Genomic DNA, 25,961 nt, shown 5'->3' with positions numbered 1-25,961 from the left:
CAGCGTCACATTCTGGACTTCCATCAGGTGCTGATGAAGTGAGATTTGACCATCTGTCGGCGCTGCGACTCCTGGCTCTAAACCTCACGCGCTTCATCTGTGTGTTGGAGCAGAAACGAGAGCCAGAGGCAGAATCAGAGCGGGGAGGAAAATCAATTCCAGCCTCTAAAACAAGCCGTGTCCAAGTCCATCTGTGAGAGGGGGACAAAGGCGCGACAAGAGAGGCCGGTGGCCCCCTCAGACCCTCAGGAGACGGGGTGGGGAGCATCCTGTCATAAGCACTGACATGCAGACGCCGGCGCCAAATAGGCCCCTGTCACACCTCGAAATGGCGTCCAGCGCTTTCAAGAACAATCAGGCCAGCGTCAGTGATTGATGTGGGATCTGCGTGGAGGAGCGGCGGGAAAGCCGTCACACGGAAGTTCACGTCGGCACCAAATGAGCCGACTGCTCCAACACGAGTTCTCTTCCTGAGAGGCAACGTTACCTTAATCTCATTTAGACGGCGAGCGAGAGATTTTATTGGGTGGACGATTTGGAGAGAAATGAGGATTCTGGATTTGGTGTAATATGACAACCTTTTATCTCTGTGGCGCCCAAACTGCAAATGAGGCGCTGAAAGGAGCTCGTATCACATTTTTCTCGCTGAAAAGAATCATGAAATTACTTCGCGCCCAGACTGCGTAGTATCATTTTCCCTGTAATGAATCTCAGTAATATACAACAAGAAATCTCGAAACAGTGGCCGGACTAATTTTGCTGAGAACTCCAGTGTTGGTGATTGGCTCCTCATTTTGCAGGCGCCCGTCGCCACGGTCACCAGAGGCGGCTTTCTTTTCCCAGCCGGAGACCAAACATGGCGTCTGGCAGGGGAGGGGACCCCCGGTGCGACCCTCTGGTCCCTGAGTGCGCAGGTACAACAGCATGTGTGTGCTGGAAATGCGAGGAGCCGCTCCAGAGCCAGGGATGGGGGGGGGGGCGCTCCAGAGCCAGGGATGGGGTGTCCATTGGCGCTGGCGTGATGATGGGCATGAGCAGCCATCGGAGAGGAGGTGTGCAAGAATGAAGGGGAAGCCCAGCTGGCAGCTGCTCCTAATTGGACAGAGCAGGTTTCCAGCTGACCAGACCCATATGCAGTGTGGATTGGAAGAGGGGAGCGGGCCACAGGCACAGCGGCGGGGGCAGGCGAGGCTGCAGGGGTGGAGGAGCGGAGCGGACAGACGAGGGGTTGGTCACACTCCGGCAGTCACAGGCTCTCTGAAACGGAGGGGCAGAAAACGCCAGCTGTCACCCCCCTGACAGCAACACAAACACACAAACTCCTCCGTGGGTCCCGATAAGAGGCCAGAGAAGCACCACAGAAAGCCAAAAGTCACTTTTAAGACACATTTTCCAGGGCGAGATACGATATGTCGCCCTATACGTTATGTTTCTGCCCCAAAGCCGTGAAGTCTTGGACTTTGTGGTGGGTTTCAACCAAATAACCAGACCTAACAACCGTCGGTAGCTAATTGGGCGTTGCTATGATGGAGAACACTCGTGTCACAGCACAATATACCAATACCCCCCCCAAAAAACAATGCGCTCCACTTTGTTGTATTGTTCAGTTTTAAGAACGACTCCAATCAAGGCATTTTGCACTCAGGAGGGTAGAAATAGGTTGAAGCACCGTGAAGAACCCCGGGAGGGGGTACAAATGTCACGCATTCTTCTGAGCTATTTATTGCGAGCCACTGAAAACAATTAGAAGTGATTAAAACAGAGTTAAATTAGCATTCGCGCCCCATTCATCCCCCCCACCATGCCAGTTAGACGGGGGTGTTAGCGCATGTCGTGCTCAAGGGTGGAATCAATTCACTTCAGACTCCAGGCAGCATTAATTAATGATCTGCTCTGTGTGTTGTACAGTGACTAGCTGTCACGCCGTACTTTCATTCCAAACTTCACTCCTCCCTCACCCACTCTGGCTCTCTGGAGGCCACTCACTCCCCCTCGTTCGGTTTCACAAAGACATAACAACAACCCGGATGCGCTTAAACGTAAACGCTGACACAACCAGTAAATGTACCAATATGGATTATAATATTGCAACAGAATATATGCTTGCATGGTACATAAATTCCTGGAGCATCATAGGCCTGCTTTTATTTATTCATTCCCTTTACAGCCAAGCAGATGTCTGCAGGGCAAACCACCATCCTGTTTATGAGACAAAAGTGAGGGCGAAGAGGAAGCTGCAGGAGTCAGAGCTCGTGTGGACTCAGCCCACGGCTCACTGCTGCCCCCTACCGCACTGGCAACGGTACTAACCACTACAACATCACCTGCCGCCCTAAATGGGGCCGTTCTGATTTCAAAACTGGCACTTATTTGATCACAATGTGCATGGAAACCTGATAAAAGCCCATTCTTATAGCGCCATCATCATTCATGGCTAGAACAACTTGGGCTGATTATAATTTATTGTCATCTCATCCAGCTCACATGGACGCGTAAGTGTAGATAGGACCGATTTGGAGTCTCTGGGGGGCTGAAAGCGAGACAAGGAGATGCTAAACTGAAGCATGAGTAAAATCAGATCACCTTGAATTTGCATACGCGGTCGTCAAATGACTGCACGGGCAGCACGAGCCGTCCGAGCCCGAATATCTCCCATCTGTGGATTAGTATGGGGTTCACCGGGTTGTCTCACAATTAGGACAGTCCCCTGGGAGCCTGTTCGTGTTGGACAAATCGTGTTGCCTTTACGGCCGCTCTGTGCAGAACAGGGGTGTTGTTCCGAGGAATAATTTGCCGCCTGTGGAGAGGGGCACGGCACTCTTGTTCTTCCATTCTGGAAGCAGGGCCAAAATACGAAGTGGCATGAGGAACAACATCTGCACCAATTACCTTCAAACAGTCCCTGCCTGGGTTAAGGTTCTCAGAATGGGCAAAAGACCAGAGGAATAATGAGAGAGTACTCTTTTACTTTTCATCTTTTCCGCCTTAAGCTTGGCCGCCATCTCACACAGCTCCAATGACATATGGAGCACACGAGCTGGAGGACCAGCATGAAAATATGAAAAGTGAAACAAAGGTGAACCAAGAGCGGCGAGCCATGAAGGGAATAGGAACGTTCCGAGAACCTCTCGGAACATTGCCTGACCTCGAGAAAATTGCTTCTGTTGGCGTGGAGTCCAGGATGCCGCCCTGCCAAGTGGGATGTGCTGGTTGTAAACGCTCTTCCTGTTCTACATGATGCATTTAATTACTCACGTGGAGGACATCTGAAAGGGCAAAGCCAGGCTGGATCATAACTCTCTGGGTTTTGTGGGACTTCAATAAGGCCTCCAAAGTTATTGTCTGGACCAGATTTGCGTCGGGTGAGCCAACCAGCTGGTCCAAATCTCCCGCAAGAGCCAAGAACAAAGCCAGCTGACTGGAATGCCCACAGATATGTTAATAACTATTAATGCCTTTCCTGTGCGGATCATTACACGGCGGCACCTCCGGGTCTCTGGAGCAACGGCTAAACTGGAGGCGTCAGCAGTCTGGCCCTGAGCTCAGCTGCCACTCAAAATAAAACACAGCAGGTTTGGAAAAAGGCCCCATTTGTGCATAGTGTTCTCTTCTGACCCCACAGCGAGTGTCGGAGACCACGCCCATCGCCGCCGTGCTGTTTCAACCACGGCTCCGAGGCCCTCGCAAAGGATCAGCTCACGTAGGAGGAGTCTGAGGAAATCAAAGGTCCAAACGGCCGCCTGGTACCAAAACACAGTATCTTTGATTAGCTTGTAAATCAGAATGATGTTTGGAAATATGACTTCATCCGGCGCTTGATTTTTCTGCTGGCCCCCAAAAAGTGATTAATGTGCTTATTGAAGGAAGAGCGCAGCGCAGAACAAAGGAATAATCACACTCGCCCTTTTGTTCATCTATATGACAAAGTGCTGCTATTACAGTAAAGTGCATTAGTGGCATCACTTCTATTTCTGTTGGATCTCTAATTAAGCACAAGGCGCATGTTAGCGAGACACGATTATTTGTTTCAATTACAAGCCTCTATAAAGCCATGGCACAGAGTCATTGGTGGTCATTTCTTTTTTTTCCCCCCACATATTTTTTTTTTTTACATAAATTGTCTTTTTTTGCTGAGGCTGGAAAATGTAAACATTAACATTGTTTAAGTGAGGCAGACATTACAGTAAATGACAGCAGACTTCCATTTGAAAATGACAAGCAAACAACAAAAAAAAACACCATTTCTAGCAGCTTCTCCCGTCTCCAAATACAAGATAATCAGAACTACTCCAGATCTCCACTGACCCTGCCAGTAGCGTGAAAATTAGCCTGACTGCTTCCTCAGAGCATTAACGTGTGAGCCGCACATCCAATATATGTATAAAAGGAGCCAAAAGCTGCTACACCCTGTCGGCAAGTTGAAGGCTAATTAGCTGCCAAGCGTCACTGCAACAAACTTTGTGAGATTTTTAAAGCAAAATGAGGCAAATAACAGAGCAAACCCCCCCGAGCAATGTGAAAAAGACAAGGCTGAATATTTTAACTCGGCTGAAGTTGTGTTTTTAACAGAACCTTCCTTAACGTCCTCCTGTTAGTCAATCAGAATGAACTCGCCAAACCTGCCGAAAACCGTCATTTATTTCTGGCTTTCTGTAATAAACCAATCTGCAGCAGCCAGGTAATATCACAGGAACGAAGACAGAAATCAATCGCCAGCGCCTGCAGAAGCATCCACACGCAAGCTACAATCAGCACAACCATTGTATTTTTTCCATTACAATCAGCCAGAAGCTGCCTGTAGCTAAATGGGCGTCTATTTAATCCACTGAAAATGACTTCACTAAATTTCCAGAAACGTTGATGGAGAAAAGTTCTGCTGTGTAGAAGCTCCAGCCATCTCGTGACGAGGAACTCTGTGGTGAACGCTACAAATGTCAGCCCACACCTCCTGTTTAGTTAATTATTTTTTTACTGTAGATGCCACAATAGCCATTGGACTATTAATGGTGGCAGGGAGGCAGCCTGTAACGGAGGCGCCGGGTACAGTCACAGTCAACAGATGGGAAGTGCTGCCTCTTCCCCCCGAGGGCAACAGTAAAACTCCGTCTGTGAAAGCTGTCACAATCCATGATGGCAAATGTCTCACATTTCCGGCAAATGCTAACCGTTCTCATGTGAGGTCCAAAACGGAGCCGAGGCGGGCAGTGAGGAAATGAAGGCCAATTTAAAAATGTTACCAACTCATTGTCCGCGGATCGTTTCTCTGGCCGATGGACAACATTCCCAAATGAGCCTCCGCTCACAGATGCCAGTGACATTCGGGTCGCCGTTGTGGCCGTCTCCGCCGAGACGCGGCCCGGAACGCCTTTGAGCAGAGGCCAGTCCAGATCCTGCGGTGGCTGGCCAATGTTGGCCTTTAATAGAGATGCTATAACGCTGATGTTGATTATTTTGGGCAGCTTGCAGTGAAGTGATTTCCAACCAGTGGGGATGCGACTAATGGAGGCTTTTAAGACCTCAGCTCAAGTGGCCTTGACGTAAAAGCTTCAAAACATGATTTTATGTCCCGCTGCTTCACATATCACATGCACTCACAGCACCAACAAGCACACGTTTATACCATTATCGTCATGAAGTGACTCGAATCTACTTTTTTGCCCTCATGCAAGGCAGATTTCTTTAGGAGAGCAGAGCTTCGACTCACTAAATGTGTGATTAGAGAATACATTTGAATTTGTTGATGCAAACACATCCCAACACGAGTGGGGGCGCATTTTAAACTCGACACCACCGCAGGCTTTAGCAGCACATTCCAGGATTCACACTTTCTCCTCTGGAAGGTGCTTCATTTAAAACCCTGAGCTCTGATACCGCCTTCAATCTGGTTCCATTTTAAGCCACGATTGATAATTCAGTCAAAAGGCTGATGCTTCTGACTCCTGGTGACACCACAGAACGCCTTAATGAGCAAAAGGGAATGTTTTTATACCAGAAGTGCTACAACTTGAATTGGAAAGTGTTTTAGATGCCTCCTCTTTTCCTGAAGTTGTAAAAGAAAAGTGTCATGTTGTATTTAACTGTACAAAAGTAAAAGCTAATGAGAAAAACTCCCAACCATTTCAGAAGGTGTCAAAGAGAAGGTTGTTAACACTGTGAATAACATTAGCATTTAAATCGGTGGCTACAAGCACCTCGAGTTTGCCGATAACATTTCTCCTGCGCAACAGCAGATCAGAGCCAGGAATAAATGTTACCACTGGAAGTCCCAGCTGACAGAGAGAGAAAGATAAAGTTGTGGCCACTCATTAAAAAATGAAGGCTTCCACAGTCTGTGGACCAAACCAGACCAGTTATTTAAGGAGTAGGAGGCAGGACGCCAGGAGCTGGGCGGGTAGCAGACAGACAGCTCTGCTCCACTACATGATCCGACTCTTGGCAGCCAAGTGTGCAAACAGCAGGAGGTTTTACTACTTTTCTGCACAGGCCGCTTGAGCGAACGCCTTTAAATAACAGACGGCTGCGTCACAAACCAGGTGCTAAACTGCTGCTTGAAAAATGCAACGAGAGTGGGGCAGCGAAGCGGCTCACGGGCCACATCGTCAAAGGAGATCACCGTTATCGTCGAGCAACCTGTTGAAAACATTAATAGTTCAGGGTCAGCTGGAAACGACCCCAGAGGTCACTGGGTGAGCGGCAGGAATACAGCCTGGACACACATTTGGAGTTTGGAGTCAACTTTTGGGGGCTGTGTGAGCAAAGCGGAACGTCTGTGGCCAAGAAACGTGGAAGTGAGGCAGCTTTCATAGCTTCAATGGGCTAGCAGGGCAGGCCTGATCAAGATTGGCATCAAAGAGATTGAACCCATCAGCCGCTAAGCAATGAGAGAACTGGATAAATCACGTTCACATGCCTCTAAAAGAGGAGGTAAACAAATTATCCCATCCTGCTGTCAATGACTGCATATTAGGTGCAGAGAATCAGAGAACCCAGTGGGAAATCACACAGTGTAATGATTAGAGATTCTGAATCTGCTGTCTTGGGTGCACGTCTCCCCCCGACCCAATCTGTGCCCACGAGCAGCTCAAGTCAGTTTCAGAGGAAAATAAAAAAGATCATTTCTTAGGCAGTCGGTGTTTCGAGAATAAGCTTTGAACCTTTTAAAAATGACACCTTTAAAATGATTTCATAAGAAAAAGGAGTCATTTCATATGCGGGGGGGAAGGGGGGGCGGTCAAATTATGCACATTGGTGTTTGGATAGAGACTAAAGGTTAAATTTTAACAAAGGATTTAATTAACAAAAAGACTAATCTTTAGTTAAATGTCCATTTAATGACCATCAAATCTGGATTGTTTGAGGTTTCAATGGCATCAGAATGTGCACGTGCTGATAAACCACCAACTAAATCCAGATGGCTCCTTATTGCACATCAGTGTAAAATAGCACCTATTTTAGACATATACACAGCGGTTCAGACCAGGTAGGATCCATGAGAACAGCAAAATGGATCAAATTTCAGTGACCAACTCACTGAAGAGGCAACGACGATTCAACGACGGGTCTGGGTTGGACAGATGGGATCAACGGAGGCCAAATTGGTGAACTTTAACTTTATTTTTACAAAACATTTTAATAAACCCATATTTATAAAATTACATTAGTGGCATGGAGTACATTTACAATTAAAATAAGTCTCTTTTTAAAAAAAAAAAATCTAACAAATCACTCTAAATTGAACCATTTCAAAAACAAAGGTAAACAGTGAACAACATGCAAATATTTAAGACTAAACACTTCAAGTGCTAAAGCAACATTAAAAGCAACTCTCTCCAAAGAACCTTAAAAGTGACCAGCGTTCCTCACATCACGTAAGAACTGTCTGGTCTGGATGCTCTCACTTCCCATGAGAGCGATTTCATGCTGGGCTGTTCATTACCGACTGTTCAGTCTGTAATCAGACATTTGACAAGTGATTAATCAGGCAGGCAGCCTCGGAAGAGCAACTGAAAGTCAATTTCCACACTTCTGCATGTGGAGATGAATCTAAAATATGCACAGATGGGGTTGCTGCCTCAGTCACGCTTTCCTGGTGACCCCCGACCTTCGCATTTGCCAGGATTACATCCAGTCTGACAGCGCTCGCCTCTTCACCGTGCACCACCACGCAACGCACGCCTGAGCGCCGGCGCAGCGTCAAGTCATGGAACCGTGAACGGCAGGGCACGGCGGGGCCAGAGCACGGCGCCTCCTGCAACAGGCCAAGGTGAGTATCGGTGAGTACAAGCTGAGCGAGACGTTTGGAGCGACTCCCGAGGCAAACGGCAACAGTTGTGTAGAATAATAGTCGCACATCTCCCAAAACGATCGTTTCCTGATCCATGTTCTGATAGAGGAGGTAGCTCAGATCGACGAGACTCCTCTGGAAGGTGCAGCCAACCCTAAAACCATCATCCAGCTGCAGGTCAGCCACACCAATCGTCCAGTCCAGAGACATCTGCATCAAGTCTCCAGTGAGCAGAGGATGCTGGGAGACCCCGTCATCACCGGGGTGGGTGACACCAAGGATGGCACAGCACAGGTCTTTGGTAAGCTTCTCACTGTACGTATACACATGCAGAGAACTCCCCCCTGTGGCCCCCATTAGAGCCAGACTTTGGCCTGCCAGGCTGATCTGCACCTCCCTCAGCTCAAGCAGAGGCTGCTCACAGAATAAGACCAGCAGCCCAGAGTCAATGGTCACAGTGTAAAGGCTGGTCTCCAGGAGGACCAGCAGGGCAGGGCTGGGCTCGGCCTGTCCGCATTTGCCAACGCTCAGCCAGTAAACGGCCGCAATTTTCCGGGAGTTGAACGACGCAGTGGGGATGAGTGGTTGCAACGCCTCCATCAGGGCTGGGAGTGGCAGGGTTTGAAGGCTCAAGAGAGAATCAGGAAACTCCATCAGCCTCTGCTGATCACGTCGAACACCCTCCATGCTCTGCACACTCCAGTTCTCTCCTGGGGTGCGTTTGTCTGCGTGAGCGTAGCAGATCTCCGGAACACCCGAGGCTGGCGCTTGCAATCCCTCTCTAATCATTCTGTTGTGAAGGTCAGCCACGTTTTGCCAGCATGGGGACGGGAAACCTCCATTTGTGGGGACATCTCCAGAGTTGAGTGAGGCGGCTGGCATTTCCTCTTCCTTGTTGCGTCCCAGTGCCAGGCCCCGGAGACTTGTACAGCGTGAATTCACATAGTCCTGAAATATCCTAAACATCTTCCCGGATGGAGAGCTTCGCCTCAACGCCATCGTGATCAGCTGTACGAGGGGTAGATCTTTCACAGAAACTATTTTAGCGTCATTGAACAGAGAGCAAACATTTGCTCTAATGACAGTAATGACGTCACTCTCCATCACCACAGACACCATTTTCCTTTCTCGAAGGAGCGGCAGGACATGACCGGACCAACAGGCCCAGACAAGCGCGAGTCCCTCTTTCCCGACTTGCTGCAAAAGCATTGAAAAGACCCAAAAGAGGCCCTCTGCATCCTTGGTGATCCAAGAAACTTTGCTGACCAAAGAAGCCATCCCATCTGTTGCTGCGGAGAAAAATTGGGCCTTGGAGGAGGGTTTCTCAGGTGTACTGAAATCTCCCCGACTACATTCTTTATCAGGCCGAGCGCGAGCGCTGGTCTGTGGAAGTAGGGTTGTGGAGGGACTTCCTCCGTTGCTCTGCAGGAGGGACATCTTGCCTAATGAGCTCTCACCAGAGCCAGGTCTCCCCTCGCTGCAGTCAGCCATGGCATCTTGGATCTTGTTAGCATTTCCCTCTGGTTTAGCACCGCATCCATCACCCAGGCCCAGGACACTTGTCTGCTGGAGGCTGGCATCCCCTGACCAAACCTGCTCTCCCTCATAACTGGCACGTTCAGCCACGCTCTGAGCTTCCTGTGGCCGCTCAGACACCAGTCCAGGCTCTGATTTATGACACAAGGCTCCCTCCTTCTGGCCTTCCCCAGTGCTTACCCCACCCCGCTGCGAGTCTTCATCCAACTGGAAACTATTGTGGGGGATGGGATATTCTCCAGGTATGGCCTAGTTATTGTGAAGGGACAAAAAGAGAAAGAGGAAAGTGGTGAAACACGATTTGTACGCAAACTAAATTGCCAGGTTTAACATTTCCTAAAATGCCGTGACCATTATTTTAAACATGTGTAAATGCAGGAAAAGGGTAACGATTTAGTCTTTTAGAGCCTTTACAGGAACCACTAACAGCCACAGGAAAGGGCATTTTATGACTTAAATCTGTTTCTGGCCTGGACGGCTGACAGGTAAACACCTCCATGTAAAAACCAATTCATTAGCACAGAATCAATAAAGTACATTTAATTTAAAGAGCAAACCTGCAGAACAAAAATTCTATGCATGCTTAGTTTTGAATTCATGTAAGTTTGTAAAAAGCAGATCAATTACCACTTAAAACCCTGCAGATGTTACACAGCACATGGATTAAATTCACATTTGTGTAAGACTGGGGGTTGTTGTAGAGATACATACTGTAACGGCAGAGCTGTTCACCATCCCATCCAGATCTTCATCCAGACTAACAAAAATGAAAACATTGCATGTGAGACACAGGACAAACTTATCTAACCAGGTCCACAAAGCTCAAGGCGAAAGTTCACTTCGTACATGAAGACTCCTTCATAGGATGTTCTAAAATCCTATTAAAGGATTCAATTAGGACCATGAAAAATTACAATAAAGTCATTATCAGTGGATGAATCACAACCGAAACGTGTCTCATAAATCCCATGAGACGGAGGCAGGAGCTGAACGTACCTCCAGCCACGACGCCCAACAGTGCAGATTTCTGCGTAAGCTAAAACATTTGCTGTTTATAGCTGCAACACTGGAGACTCCCAACTGTTACAAAAGTGAAAACCTGAACTCCTCCAAAACAAATGAAAAGCAAACAGCCCAAATGACTTGATGAGATTAGAGCCACTCGACTAGGTGTGAAATTAAATAGAATCTGTGCATGTTGATTTGAGGATTTACATACAATAGTCGGCCCTCTAGAGAGGGAGAACCACCCAAATATACAGCTCAGGAAGAATTCTGACAGTAAACAGGAGCTTAGGATGAGATTTGCAGCAGGTTGATGAGGGAACGTGGGAGCACCGAAGCACAGTGCAGGTTCCTGCGAAGGCTAAAGAATGATGAAAGGATGAGTTCAGGATTTCTGCCTGTTTTGTCTGCTGTCATGACGGGAAAAATACACTGTCGATTTGGAATTTGGACTGTTCAGGCTGCACAAGTCTGTAGTGGGAGACATTAAATGGAAACTGGTAAATGTCAACCAGAGTAAAAATTTAAAAAAACAAAACAAAACACTTGGCTTCGATTGCCTCTCCCAAGGAAAAAGTGTCAGCATTTACTCTTAAATTCACAGTCGAAGCATGCGTTCCTGCTGTGGCAGTTAAAATTTAGGAATAAATTGGTCTACATACCGTGCGTGGTCCCAGAATGACTCCAGCACTTTACATCAATATTAACTCATAGGTGCGCAGAGGCAGGTGAGACACGCTGCTCAATACTGAGCTCAAGCCAGCGTCTGATCCGACCTGCTCTCCTCCACCGAAGGTCATTTTCTTTCAGTTTGTGTCTTGACAATTCAAATGTTGTCATTGCAGAAAGATTTGACCATTTTTTCCCCCCCAGACAGCACTATTATGGTTGCCATGACGAATGGGCATAAAGAGCTCTAATTTATGGAGCATATTCCATCAAAATAATCCCAACACCACTTGGCCGTCACACCAAGGATAACCGAGGCGGGGAAAGACCGGGAAAATGGCCGCAGGTGTCAGATCGAGTCTGTGCCACCTTTTTGGAGATGCTGCACTGTGAGGGAAATTACACGTCAGACAGCCCTGCGTGCTGTAAAACATCAGGGTTATCAGCTCATAAGAGCCGCGCACGCGTGAGGAGGGAGGTCTCAAATCGCTTACGACTGCTGTGTGTGTGTGTGTGTGTGTGTGTGTGTGTGTGTGTGTGTGAGTCATGAGTGTGAAGTGGGCACTAATTCAGTTAACACCGGGATGCTGACAGATCAATGACCGGTCGCACAGTTTCTAGGTAAAAGCCATCTATTGGGAGCACTTATTGTCATAATGTCCCTCAGTTCAGCCTGCTACAGCACAAAATGGGGCTGCTCATCATAAACTGTAGCATTTTAGTATCTAGTACCTGCATTTTTCTGTAATATATTCAGGTAGTTGAAGCATCTTCTCAGTGACAATGACTCAACCTCCAAATGTCAGAAAGGTCCCTAAATATTTCTGATCACGTATTTGACAGGAGCATAAACTTGAATATACAACCGGAGACTGTTTGGAATGAGGAGTTGGCTGCAGAATAAGACGCCTGCATCCATTTCCTCACAAGATGATCCACCAGCCTGGTGCCTGCTGCTCAATAAGCAGATCCATTACTCCGATCAAGCTGCTGAGGGTTCATTCCTGTTTTCCCGAGCGTGGAGAGCCACTACAACTCTGCGTTTAGTCTCACCCAGACGTCCGTGGCGTCCACTCCTCCTCTGCAGATTTGGACCCATCAGTCAAGGATGGACAGAGAGCAGAAAGCAGTCCACCCTAGATGAAGGAAAGGGCACAATTTAAGATGTTGGGAACAATAAGTGACTACAATTATCCATTTTTATATACTGTATCATTTCCCAAAGGCAGCTGGAAGAGCTGCAAGATCTCCCTGCAATGAAGGAGCTGTAATTTACTGTTGTAGCGTCACGTTTCTGCCATTTTACAAACTGCACTTGTGTTTGAGCAGCCAAACACCTTCAGGTGCCTTGGCCCATATTCAGATAGTGATTGTGCAACTCTTGAGAATTTAAAATCCTGGTGAATATGAACAGCTAATGCTCCTTTGGGGACCCGCAGCAGGGACTGGAGTGTTTACGCCACTTGGCTGTAATATTAGCAATTTTCAATATTACAAAGGAGGATGTTAAACAAACGTTTTAGCATAAAGGCAGAAACACTTCACACAGGAGGAAATGCTCGAGGATTAAAACACCGTCCGAGTTCTATGCTGGGAAACCCACACACTTTAAGGTCCATGCGGCAGCACAGCAGGAAGCTGTATTAAATGAAACGGTACACTGATCCTTTATCAGGCAGTTGTGTTGGAGCCTGCAGCACTCGAGTGTCCGCCGGATTCCTGCTTCTCCAGAGAACCTTCAGATTGTAATTATTTCTGTCAACAGCTTGGGCTGAGAACATTTCCACTAATCTAAACAGTACCTCTCTTTACACAGCCTTCGTTCTGGCTACAAGCAAAGTGGAGATGATTTATGTACACTTGACTTACTTTATGCAAAATGAAACTCCTTGAAATATACAGGCCACCACTAACCGGGTGAGATGACCAAAGGAGGTTAGAGCCTGGACTGGTGAAGTCCATCAACCCTTTTATCCATTAACTGACAGTTACTCATTAAATGCTGGAAATCCAAACATGAAGTTGAATTCAGGTAAGCTTGAAAAGTTTCAAGAGCAATTTGGTTTAAATATTAAGCTACTATATATAAAATACTGCACATTTCCGTTGAGAATAATCTTGAATGTTTTGGATTGTTCTTTGTACAGCATCGTTTCTTTAAGAGCTCATTTGAAGCTGCTGCAACCTGGATGACGTGCGTTTAGCTGCACTTGGCCTCTACTGAGGGAACAGAGAGGTCGACTCTGCTGAACAGGTAAGAACTGAAAGAACCCGTAGATGTGAGGCCTTAGCTTCAGCTATGAGTGGGAGGATTGTGCTGCCAACATCTGCCAATGAATAAAGTGAATTACTTGACAAACCTGCACATGTATTTTAGGCAGCATCTTCTTCACCAGGTGCTCCATAAACTTGTAAATATAAGCAGAGGAGTAAAATGCAGGATGCTCGTCGTCATGTTCTCCGAGCTGGACCACTCGTGACGGCTGGATAAACCGTAATGTGGTCACCGGTCCAAGCTGGATGGAGTCACCTGGGGTGAAAACAGAACTAGAGAAGCTAAGCCACCCAATCGTTAGATGGAAAAGCTGCAGACTGAATAATGCATCATTCTCCTGCAAGATACAATGATTCTGAAAGCCCGACGCACCATTTAAATGAAGAGGAAAATTGAGTTCCTCAGTCAGTCACATGCATTTTCATCTGTCCGCTGAAGCCGACTCGAAGGTTGGAATGATCACAACCATCTGCTTCTTTTCATGGTGTTGGGCTTCATTAACGTCACGTTCCGCCAGGAATGACAGATACAATTACCACTCTTTGTTCGTACGGAGAGTTACTGCCTCTTCTGAGAGAATCGAAAGTATGAGCTGCTTAAAATACCCAATTTAGTTTGGTTTCCTTTTCTACTTGGCCAGTTAAATTGGATTTACAATAGACTCAATGAAATTCCAGGCGTTATTTGACAACTGGCACAATGTAAATATGACAGCTGTGCAAGGTGCTTCCACTTGGTTGGTGCTATTGTAACAATTCTTGACAGACCTATAAAAACTGTAGATCCACAGGCTGCTAACTGGTCTGACCATGGGAGGAAGAGCAAATGGATACGACTGAGACCTGTCCTGTGTGCACTAAAATGAGCACATTTCTACAGAGAATCAAGCCTCAACCACGAGTTACCGCACAAATCCTGCAGAGCCAGAGAGGTGACGCGACACTGGGCTTTACGTATCGCTGCAGCTCACATTTCCACATCCCCTCAATTCCTGAGGTTTCCTCTCAGCACAGGAAACACTAATCTCACAGCTACTAATGACTTCTGACGATTGACAAAGCACCTGAGAGGGTTTCCTGATGGATTTCAGCTGCTGCTGGCCTGAAAATTGCTATCATTTGTTGAAGAAAAATAGTTTCAGATGCTGCAGTTTGGGGAGCGTGCTGGATAAATTGAAATGGTTATAAAGGAGACTAGCATAGCCAGGCTCCCAACAGCATGGTTTTTGTGCACACTTTATCTTTGGAAAGCAAAGCTGTTTGGAAGAGACATTATATGGCGACCGCTCCAGGACACAAGGAGAAGGACGCTAGAAGGACGTGTTCAGGGGGGCAGATGCCCAAGTCCCGAGCTCCGTCCTTCAAGAGGTTACCGCTTTAGCCCTTTTCAAACATGTCGCCCCCATCAACCAATTAACTGGAGAGCCTGGGGCTTTGTCTGAAGCTTTGAACATGGCCTCTGCCATTCAAAGCATGTCGTAGAAGGAATCTGCCCTGTTGAGCCTCCATTCATGCCTGGAGTGTGTTGCTGTGAGGAGACATGGACATGAAGATGTGCAGTGGTCTCATAACTACACGAAGCTCACAATCGAGACAGAAACCAGCAGTTTCACAGGTGCCCGTCACCACCCTGTGCATGTGGGTAAGCATTAAAACTCTTACCCTGGGTCAGCTGGGAGGGACCCGTTACCACAGAACCGTTGACGGAACACAGTGCACCTTCCTTAGGGATCAGGGTCACTGTCCCAGCAAGGTTCTCCAGCACACAATGTTCTCCGAGGACCCCGGGTCCATGAAGCACTGCAAGCCGATATGAAAGCATTGTAGTTTATTATTGTGATATTTCCAGGCCAGCAGCCATGGCGACAGGCGATGCAGCAACTAGGACTCACCGATATCCGATCTGCAGGAAGCTTCATCAGCACCGATGAGGGTTCTGCCCTCCTGCAGCGAGGACGACAAGGTCAAGTGCAATTAGGAAAGGTGCTCAACCCACAACGAAATTAACCGTCACATGCACTTTAAATCTTTACTTTCAAATAATAAAGGATGAGTCTGTCGCTGAGCAGGTCCTCGTTGACACCTATGAGATGAGGCAAGTGGCAGTTGAGGAAGCCACTGCCCTCCTCCAGAGTCTGAGTCTCCCCCTAAAGGACACCATGAGACAAATGTCATCCAATCGCCCGTAGCTGAAACAGCACAAGATGAAATAAAAATGCTGACAGACATTTAATGGCATCCAGCAGAAAACTGAATTCTTTATGACTGCTCTTCCTCGCCTGAAGGGCAAGCCGAGTGGTTCCGTTCCGACCACGTGTCGCAGCAGAGGAGCTAATGGCAAGAGACGCCATAAATCATTCCCATTATTGTGGCGCGACTCAGATTATACAACCAGTCCAGTGAGAGAGTGGCGCAGCGCCACCGCCCACACACGGCTGGGGTGAAGCTCACGCGCCGCTGCTTTGATGGACAAAGCTTACAATTACTACCGCTACTACTAAAACCTCGTAAAGAGCCTCAGTTTTAGAAAAACAGCAGATTAGCTACAATGTGAATTCCAGGCTTAGTTTTGGGAAACTGCTGGATGCCACAGCTTATATACGAACGTCCAACAATCTGGCTTTTATGCACTATATTACAGGAGCTGTAGGTCAGAACAGCTAGGTTTAGAACCCAGATCCTGCTGCAGTGCCACTGGCCTGTTAATCTTGTGACCCACTGCTTCCTATTGCCTTTAGTCATAACTGCCCCCCCCAAAGAGCTGGGACGGGAGCTCTGTCCCATACGAGGGCCCCAGAGGCAACTCTGCATACACAAGTTTGGTACTTCCAACCTGCTCCTATCACTCGCTCTTTTATAGACTGGACCAAGCTGTGAGAGACGTCTCCACCGCTGGGGCTTATTGGCAGTTTTGAGACGAGAAATCCTTTCTTCTAATGAAGGAGGCATCGACCAGTCCCTGCACTTAATTAAAAGGGATTCTTTACAGACTTCATTAGAGGTGCAGAGCAGCCTGGCAGATTAATGCAGTGTGTGGTTTTCCTCAGACAACAGAAACAGACGAGCGTTTAATTTTCTCCTCCAAGACTCAAAGTTGCTCCCGACCACATCCGGCCTGTCCAAATATGTGCTCGGAAAACAAAAACTATGATTTCAAATTCAGGCTGCTGGCGAAACTCCTCAAACTCAATTAAGCACCAGCGGCCTGTCTCAGGACGCAATTAAGCTCGCGTTTAAAAGCTATCGTCCGGGCTTGGATTTAAATTTTAAGTTATTTTTCCCTGACTTTCACCAGCCCAACCAATCATTTAGTAGCTGCCCCTTTGAACTCCAGCAAACTAGTTTAAATCCATTATTTAAACTGTTAATGTTGCATTAACTTGACCTATTCCAGTCACAAACATGATGTCATAACTCGTCAACATTGCAAATCTCTGACATTGATGAAACGTATTTGTTTTAGAGGGTTGAACACCACGATTGCCACATTTAACGGTTGAATACAAATCTCAAGTCATTATTTCAAGGTCCGTGTTGAAATTTGGTTTTCTAATGCGTGCTGAGAATTCTCCTCTGACAGAAAGACCATCAAGCGCTCCGATAAATCGCTGTAACTGCTGAGGCAAATTGTCCTTTAACAGGATTCGATGTTTTGGCGTCATTGTGCTGAGTGCAGCTTGTTGGGAGAATACAAACACTCCCACATCAAAGAAACACTGTGGTTCATTATCGTACTAAAAGTTGCCCCCCCCCCCACCCCGCTGCTACAAAGAGGACCTGAAAGGGTAGATTACTTACAAATTGCTGCGTACGCCTGCAGTAGAAACTCACATTTTCTCCTCTTCCTGCATTTTCGTTCCCTAAAAACTGTTGCTGGCTTAATACAAGACTGAATCCATCTCCCATTAATTACTTTCTCTTCCCCAAATGCCCCCAAACCAATCTGGGAAGCCGAAGATGAATAACTTTGCATATTAAATCTACTTTAAATATGAAATTATGTTTATTCCGCTTTCGGTCAACATGTCTACACTGTCCGAGCAGAACTCTTCAATCTCAACAGCTACTGAATTTAACACAACGTGCAACTTGAGGGGGATTGTGCACGTTCCGCACATCCCCTAAATTAAGATAACTACAGTCGGTCCGTGTTTCATCCCTGAGAGGAAAATTTGTGCCAAATATTGTGCACAAGTCTTCAAAAAAAATGAAACTGGGGGCATTTTTCTGATTGGATCACGTGTGCAGCCTCATCCTGGACGTGCACCTACCACGCATGCGGAATGCGAATGAAGAGGAAGACAAATGTCAAATCCATAAAGTCGTCCATCAAACACTTAAGAGTTTCAGAAGCACCGGCGTGCCCGCCGGTCACCGCTGCGGCGGCCCCGTCGCATCGTGCATCCTAACGGGTAGTTCTGCCCCAATATCTCCAGATCTAAATAAGGCCAGGAGGGATGAGCGATGTGGCCTGTGCTCAAAGGCATCAACACTGTCACACGTGCACAGATTTACAACACTGTACCTGACATCATTATGCTGCACAGTTTGAGACAAAAGTGCCGTATGTCAATAATCAAGACCTTTTAATTAGGAGCAGAGGCGGCTGCTAATGACTTCCACAGCACATCGTGTATAAAGGCTGTCAAATGCCACCTGCTAACACAATAAGAACATTAATCAACCATTACACATATGCAGATGATTCCAGTACAATGGTGAGATTTCTTACAATGACACGAGTAGCGTCATGAAACCAAACGTATGGCTCATTCTGGGCTGGCAGGGCTGCTACAAAACCAAACATCTGTTAAAGGCCACAGAATAATCACTGTGCAGACAGTGTGATAAAGCTCCTCGACAGGGCACACGTCATCCAGCAACAAGCTTGGCTGAAAGCAATTACTCCCACACAAATGTTTTGAATGTGCTTCGAGGCTGGGGCAGTTTGGGTACAAACCCAGCAGGTGAACTGTTAAACCTGATAAAGTGGAGATTGTTTGTGGCTTGCTGAATTGCAAAAGTGTTCCTGCATCCTCAAACATAAAAAAAAAAAAAAAAAAAAAAAAAACTACAGTAACTTCAAAAACCCAACAGTTGGAAACCATTTCAGTCCAACTTGATGGAAAATAGGATTTAAATACCAAGCTGACGACACTACACGCCACTCTGCCCAAGACCTGCAGTGACACCTGCTGGTGAACTCTGTTTACTACAGGCAGAAATTGGCTTCCTCTTACCGTGCAATTACAAATGCAGAATAAACTGATTTTTAGGTCATAATATGGCAGTTTTAAATGAGAATGTAAAACTAAGTGCTTATGTTTGATTTCAGGACATGTATTTCAGTCTTCCACTTTCAGATATACAGTAAATGAGGACAGACCAATACTCGAGAGCACAGAAAGGGGGAAACTTTTAAATCGCATCCATTTTTCACTCCATTTCTTGTTCAAGATAATCTGCCACACTTTAACTGTATCCATTAAGTTAATGAGCAACATGGCAGACCACAGAAAGGAAACGATTACATAAGCAGACATTCATTTGCACCCCCTCTGTTGTTCAGAACCATAATTAGGCTAACAAAAATTGAATTGGGTGATAAATCAAAAGATGTTAAATTTGGGAGTTGGGCACTTCAACATGGTATTTATTTACTTTCATTATACTATAGATCTCTTGATACTTCTGCTACAGTCTAATCAATAACAGATATCCAATTAGTGTGCCTGTTTGCTATTGAAACATCAAGTTATGGCTGTTTGTGCCCTGGGGGGGTAGAAATAGGAGCATGTAGACAAATGGCACAACAGACAAGAACAACTTTAGCTTTTTAAGCAACATTAACATGATGTACTGTCCCAAATTACAGCATCATGTTGGCGAATCTTTGTTGCATCGGTTTACATGCACCCGATACGTTATCTAATGGTACCTGTGAAATTCGCTGACTCCTTTTGTTTGACTCTTTGACCGGTGCTGGAACCTGTGAGAGGGGGGGAGAGGTCAGCAGAAACACTGCTGCAACATTTACTGAAGTCTGGCCCATAGAACTTGCCTTTCCATCAGTCCGAAGCAGCTCGGTCTGTTTAGTGGAGGACGGCCACCAGTGACGAATCTGAAGCAGACGTAAAGAAGCGTGAATCAAAGGCCGCGAGGAATCGGACTGGATTTTCACCATTCATCCAAACCTGATTGGCTTCTTTCAGCAGCCTCTGGAGCCTGGTCACCTCTGCTCTCAGCTCCCTGATCAGCTTCCCACCGTGGTCCTCATTGACCGTGGGGCAGTTCACGATGTTTTTAGCTCGGCTTGCGTAACGCAGGGTGCTCAGAGTCTCGCCGTAGTTCACCGCAGCAGAAGAGACGGCTGAGAATGTGCACAGTTGTACGCACTGGTGTGGAAACAGGTCTTAATGTGACTCAGTGTCATGGGACATACTTGCAATCATGGTAGTCACAGAGTTTCCACCCAGACTGTCCTTCAGTAGCCACGTTAGCACAGAGTCTCTGTAAGGAATGAAGACCTGCTTCTTCTTTGTGGATGCTCCCCTCACACCAACTTCAGCTGGAATGTCGATATAGACCCGAAAATGAGTCCAAAAATATTTCTATTAGCTAAAATGTGATACAAAGTATACGCTGATCCATTTCATGCTTTTTCCAGATCAGGTTCAGCGGCACTGGAAGAAACGGGAATAAACCCTGGACAGGTCAGTCTCACAGGATGAGCAACCTTCACTAACACCCAGACGGTTTGGAGTCCTCAATGAACCGGTTAATGTTTAGGGACAAATAAAAAAAGGTCATGAGTCTGATCATGAGCCAATAATCAGGGTGAGGAACCAGCAGGCCAGGGGCATAAATGTTCATAGAGCAGCAAACTTGGTTCGGGGCAGCAAAAATAACTTTTAAAGAACGTCTTCAAGAGCAGACAGTTGTGTTCAATATTACTTTTACAACCTCCTGCAGACTTCAAAGAAAAATTACATTTCCAAGTAATTCCCGTTTTCATCTTAAGAGCTTTCGGCTCACAGCAGATCGTTATTTTCCAACTGAATTAATGTCAGTGTAGCGTTTCAGAAACGTCCTTGAACTACACAAAGTTCCCAGCTTCACCTCAAACCCGAGCGAGATCATATTTTTTCCACGGATTTTCCTCTAGTATTCTGCTTAAATGTCATGGAAGCTCTTCCACCCCTCATACAGCTGGCAGTGGATGATGGTTGTTTCATGATGGCAAAAATAACCAGCTGTGATGATGGAATTCAACCGTCATTAGGGTTTAATGGCAACGCCTGTTTACCATTAGAGAAGAAATGGACCACTTCTTGTCAAAGTGACAGGTTGACCTTCCCCTGAACCCGCCCACAACTGTTCCCCCCCCCCCCCCCCCCTCCCGCCATTCTCCCTTGCCCACCTGTTTTTAAAAAGGAATGGCGGGAGTTACAAAACAGTTACAAATCAGTTTTGCCATAGTCCTGACATATCCATCTGTCGGCAACATGAGTAGTTCTACATCCGTGATTGGTGAGACGGCTGTGACCGTTATAAGAGAATTGTGTGGAAAAGTAGTTGAAAAATCCACGGTGTTTGTACAGCGTTCTCAGGCGTCACCTTCTGAGCCTTTGCATCAAGAATGGTCTTTGGAGCCTTATAGTCAAACAGGGAGTTTTGGGTATGTGTTCCGTTACAAGACGGGGGAGTTGATTCTCTATCAGCGTGAAGAATCTTCCACTGAGGGGCCTATGTTGTCAGCTACGATGTCTTCCAATGACTGGGGTGTGTTGAAACTGATCAAACCGGGAATGGTGTGTGTGACTGAAGAAGGCTGTGAAGAAAGAAACAACACAGAACAGAAACGTTCCACAGAACAAACATTTTGTGAAACATTTGTGAAAACTAGAGAAGAGAAAACTATTGGAGAAAGTTAGACTGTTAGAACCCTAACACTGTGGTTCAGAAGAAAAGAGAAAAGAGTTGGTGGCCTCAAGTAAGAAATTTAGGGGCCTACGTTGTCTTCCGGTGTCCGATGTGTGTAACTGAAGAAGCTTAAATCCCCTGGAGACCTGGAGGCCCTCCTGGAGAAAAACATTCTTAACATGAGTTATATCGCCTGAACCTGTTTGGTAGAGTTCCCGTGTAGGGACTTATCCCCATGGGAGCTACATCACCACCAGTTGGTCCACCGGGGCAGTCGTCAATATCAGACTTTTCGGTGCCAATCAACTTTTTTTTTTTTTTTTTTTCCCTTCTCGCCAAGCATTGTAAAGCGAATATATACATGATCATCTCACAGTCATTAGCTCAGTACTCCAGAACTTCATCGGAAGCTTCACCGTCTGCGAGCGCGTGTAACAAACACCGTGGATTTTTCAACTACTTTTCCACACAATATATAACGGTCACAGCCGTCTCACCAATCACGGATGTAGAACTACTCATGTTGCCGACAGATGGATATGTCAGGACTATGGCAAAACTGATTTGTAACTGTTTTGTAACTCCCGCCATTCCTTTTTAAAAACAGGTGGGCAAGGGAGAATGGCGGGAGGCGGGAGGCGGGAGGGGAGAAAGGGAGGTGGGGGGAGGGATCCACCCTCCTCCCTTTTTAAAAAAAAGGCGGGCAAGGGAGAATGGCGGGAGGCGGGAGGGAGAAAGGGAGGTGGGGGGGGGGGGGGGGGGGAACAGTTGTGGGCGGGTTCAGGGGAAGGTCAACCTGTCACTTTGACAAGAAGTGGTCCATTTCTTCTCTCTACCATTACTGAAAGGCTAATCCACAAATATGTAGGACTTCTTTATAACACACAGCAACGATGATCCAAGGAGATCAGACAGCCAGAGCAGAAAGCCCCCCCCCCCCCCCCAACAGCGAAACACAGGCAGCACCTGCAGTTCCCAAAATGAGCTCCAACTTCTTGAGGACCCACTGAAATTTCAGCTGCAGTTAGAGCAGCACTGGCTGTAAAACTGTGGTGTTTGTATCATTACGTCATGTTGGAGACGCCATTTACCCAGAGTTGAGATCACGCTGCCCAGGGTGACCAGGGACTTGTTGATGCTGGCACCCTCCTTCAGCCTTGTGCCTGAGGTGGATGCCACATCGGCCCGCTCGCTCCCCGCCAGGTCCACCAGGTGGATTTTACTCAAAGTCTTGTGAGGCAGCGCCGCATCGAACCACGCCTGTAACATTCAGCAGTGTCGAGACAGCTTTAGGTCAAAATATGCCCCACGAGTACGACAAAAAGGAGCAAATGCCATTTGATCATTTAGTCTGAGCCAATTCAAAGACCATTCCCCTCAAATCTTAAACAATAATCATTTATATTAAACGTGAGATGGCAACGGTGCAGCTGACCTGGCTGAAGCGAATAGTAAAGATGGCGTGAGAGCGGCTGCTGGTGTGATTCATGCCCGTGCTGCCCGTGCTGCGATGGGCGTTGCCCAGTGCCATCAGGTCCTCCATGTCGTTGTGGTTGGCAACCAGGCATTTAGACAGATCTGCACACACAGTAGCCCAACGTCCCGTCTCCTTACGTTGATTCACATGCAAAACGGCAGCCTTACTCTCAACGTATGGGCCGTCCAGCGGGTGCTCCCTCACTCGCAGTCCCCCGTCCCCGTTCGCAGCCTTCTTTTTAAGAAGATCGCGCACACGTTCATTGTAGATCTCCACATAGCTGGAGACACCGGGACAAACAAAGATGCTGCCTTTAGTCCACAGAGTCTCAATTGAATGTCGATGTTATGGACACAGAAGGAGGTTCAGGTTCACTTTCTGCAGAATTCTGGCAAACAAAATGCAAAGAAGAGCTTTGGAGGTGGAATTTAACACTGCAATAGATGATCAGACTATTCCCACTGGCTGATTCAAATTGTAAAAAAATAAAAATAAAACACATTAGCCTCAGCAGGAGTGTGACACTAACAATTTTCCTTCTCTTCAGGGGTTGTTTTGCATCGGGCGTCATGTTAAATTTTAAGAATCTATATGAACACTAATATTACTGCAATAGAAGCAAACAGGACTATGACCCAATATTCGGAGAGCAGTCCAACTCCAGATACACGTTTACAGAAGTGTTTTACAGTTAAACATGAATGAAAGGGTTGTAATGTGGTGCCAACACATTTGGGAGGAAAACTGCTTCCCTGACAAAGCGCCGCAGTTTAATATCGGCCATTTATCACAACCACACGTCGCTCCAGAAACAACTGGCACGGGAAAGTGACTGAAACCTTTAAATCATTGCGAACATTTGAAATGCGCCGTTTTGTCAGAAATTGCTGAAAGAGAGGGTTATTTTGTCAAAGTACTTATTTGGAATGTCTTCAAGCCCATTGAAAATCACCCACAAACAGCCATTAAAAAAAAACAGATTGTGTGCAAACATGATGCCAAATTGCAAAGTAATTGTCACGCTTTGACCTGATCGCCCTTAATTTACAGCCGCGTCATTTGGCAGTCCAGCTGCACCCGTAAATTTAAGCCTTTGATGGGAGCAGACGTCATCTGGGATTTGGACGATGGTGTGTCTGTGGTAATGAAACTTTATTTCACCGTATCTGGATTCACCCTCACCGACCCCTGCATAATTAACACCTGAACCAATGGTGCACGCTCCCAAAGCTCCTTGATAGTCCATTTGACACTTGAAAATCAAGCAACTCAAAATAAAAAGCAGCTGTGACCCAACAATGATGGTATTTAAGACGGGACCTTACCTGACCTCCGTGCAGAAGGACACAGTGTCGCTCGACTTTCTTTGATCCATCTCGCCGTACAAGCCTTCACAGAGCCGAGGAATTATTCCTTTATCATCCTGACACATTAAAAAGAAAAAAGCCGCAGTTTAACTCTTCCTAATAACCAGTTGCTACTCATGCTGTGCAGTTGAGTGACATTTTCATTTTACTCTTATGACGTCCACTTAATTATGGTGTCTTTGCCAGAACGACCAGAACTCGGCACACGCGAGACTGCTGAGCAGCACAAACCACAGCTCATCTGATAAATTACTGAAGCATAAAAGCAATTCCACCGTGAGCTTCATGCCCTCATGTTTTAATTACAAGTAACAGATAGTAAGCATTAGGCGCCATATATAATTAGCTGGAATGTTGACAGCAACGCCGCTGATGACCTTGCATAAGTCTCTTGGTAGACAGGCTGAAACCTCTGCGGTAATATGGAATTTCCTTGCCAAGGTGAGGAGAAAAAAGCTATGGGTCGCTGTCCTCATCATATTTTCCGTTTAGTCAGAAGAAACGTGATGAATGGCTTCGAGTCCCTTCCCAATGTTTCGATTATACTGCAGTGTAGATGTTTCGTCACCTGGTATGACTGGGAGGATGGTTTTAAAGCTGTATCATGATGTAGAGAAACAGACTTTACCGGGTGGCCCATCATGGTGTAAGTCTTCCCTGAGCCCGTCTGGCCATAGGCCAAAACACATGCATTGACACCTTTAAATGCAGCTTTGAGGACATCAGGGCCCAAGTCATTATAGATCTATCAGAAGAAAACAGGCTTTTAATCTATGAAGATGTGGAAAGGTTTACTTTTACAAGGTAAACGGAACATAAATACCTTCTCTTGAGAGGCAAATGTAAGGCTTTCTTTATCAGTCGAGTCATACGAAAAGTCATATGAAAACACCTTCAGCTCGTGTCCAGGAGGAGCGCTTGAAGGCTGGAAATGGTTAAACGCACGGAAAGAGACTGTGCACACACGTTTTCAAGTTTTATTTAGGTTGAACCTAAATGGCATGGCCTACCTTACTAACAGAGGCGGTGTTTCCCATTATATTAATAATAGATGACAGTTCTTTTTCCCTGCAAAAAAAAAGTTTTCTTGGACTATTTTACTGTTTATTTGATAAGTGCATGTGAGGATATAAGTACATATCTGTCTGCCTACCTTTTGTTCAGCGGACGGACCCGTACTGCTACTCGCACTGAAGCCATTAATTAAGGATAAAGAGCCAACTGTCAGCTGCAGCTTATGATCTCTTTGACGAACGTCAGTTTCACGCTTCATCACCGCACCTGAGGCCAGTCCTGATTTTCTGCGCTGCGCTGCACTACACTCGCCGGCCACTAGGGTAAAGAGCCGGTGATAAATCTATAAATCGATTTTCCTTTATCAGCGTGTTGCAGGAGTACACATAAGGACACCACAAAAGTATAATTT

The 25,961-nt window shown here is 46.5% G+C and overlaps 1 protein-coding gene across 3 annotated transcripts; it reads right to left on the bottom strand.

Annotated features, from left to right (window-relative positions):
• Positions 1-7,595: 7,595 nt before the first annotated feature.
• kif16bb (kinesin family member 16Bb) lies at positions 7,596-25,819 on the bottom strand. 3 transcript variants are annotated; one of them, XM_011603487.2, is made up of 19 exons: positions 25,689-25,819; positions 25,546-25,603; positions 25,359-25,460; positions 25,104-25,280; positions 24,494-24,591; positions 23,336-23,448; positions 23,127-23,269; positions 22,783-22,951; positions 20,211-20,336; positions 19,963-20,138; positions 19,830-19,889; positions 19,707-19,757; positions 15,802-15,915; positions 15,661-15,712; positions 15,431-15,568; positions 13,855-14,024; positions 12,548-12,630; positions 10,532-10,577; positions 7,596-10,069 (listed from the first exon to the last, which is right to left on the bottom strand). In XM_011603487.2, the coding sequence occupies exons 1-19, from the start codon at positions 25,733-25,735 to the stop codon at positions 7,955-7,957; spliced, it is 4,038 nt and encodes a 1,345-aa protein (XP_011601789.2). In that variant the 5' UTR covers positions 25,736-25,819; the 3' UTR covers positions 7,596-7,954. The 3 variants fall into 3 exon arrangements, with proteins under 3 accessions (XP_011601789.2, XP_011601790.2, XP_011601791.2); XM_011603488.2 differs by having other exon boundaries at positions 25,164-25,280; XM_011603489.2 differs by lacking the exons at positions 7,596-10,069; positions 10,532-10,577; positions 12,548-12,630; positions 13,855-14,024 and adding an exon at positions 14,983-15,296.
• Between the last annotated feature and the right edge of the window lie 142 nt (positions 25,820-25,961).

The sequence above is a fragment of the Takifugu rubripes genome, chromosome 4 (genome assembly GCF_901000725.2).
Source record: "Takifugu rubripes chromosome 4, fTakRub1.2, whole genome shotgun sequence".
Taxonomy (NCBI): domain Eukaryota; kingdom Metazoa; phylum Chordata; class Actinopteri; order Tetraodontiformes; family Tetraodontidae; genus Takifugu; species Takifugu rubripes.
The sequence above is the reverse complement of the archived record's forward strand: the minus strand, read 5'-3'. Positions and strand labels throughout refer to the sequence as shown.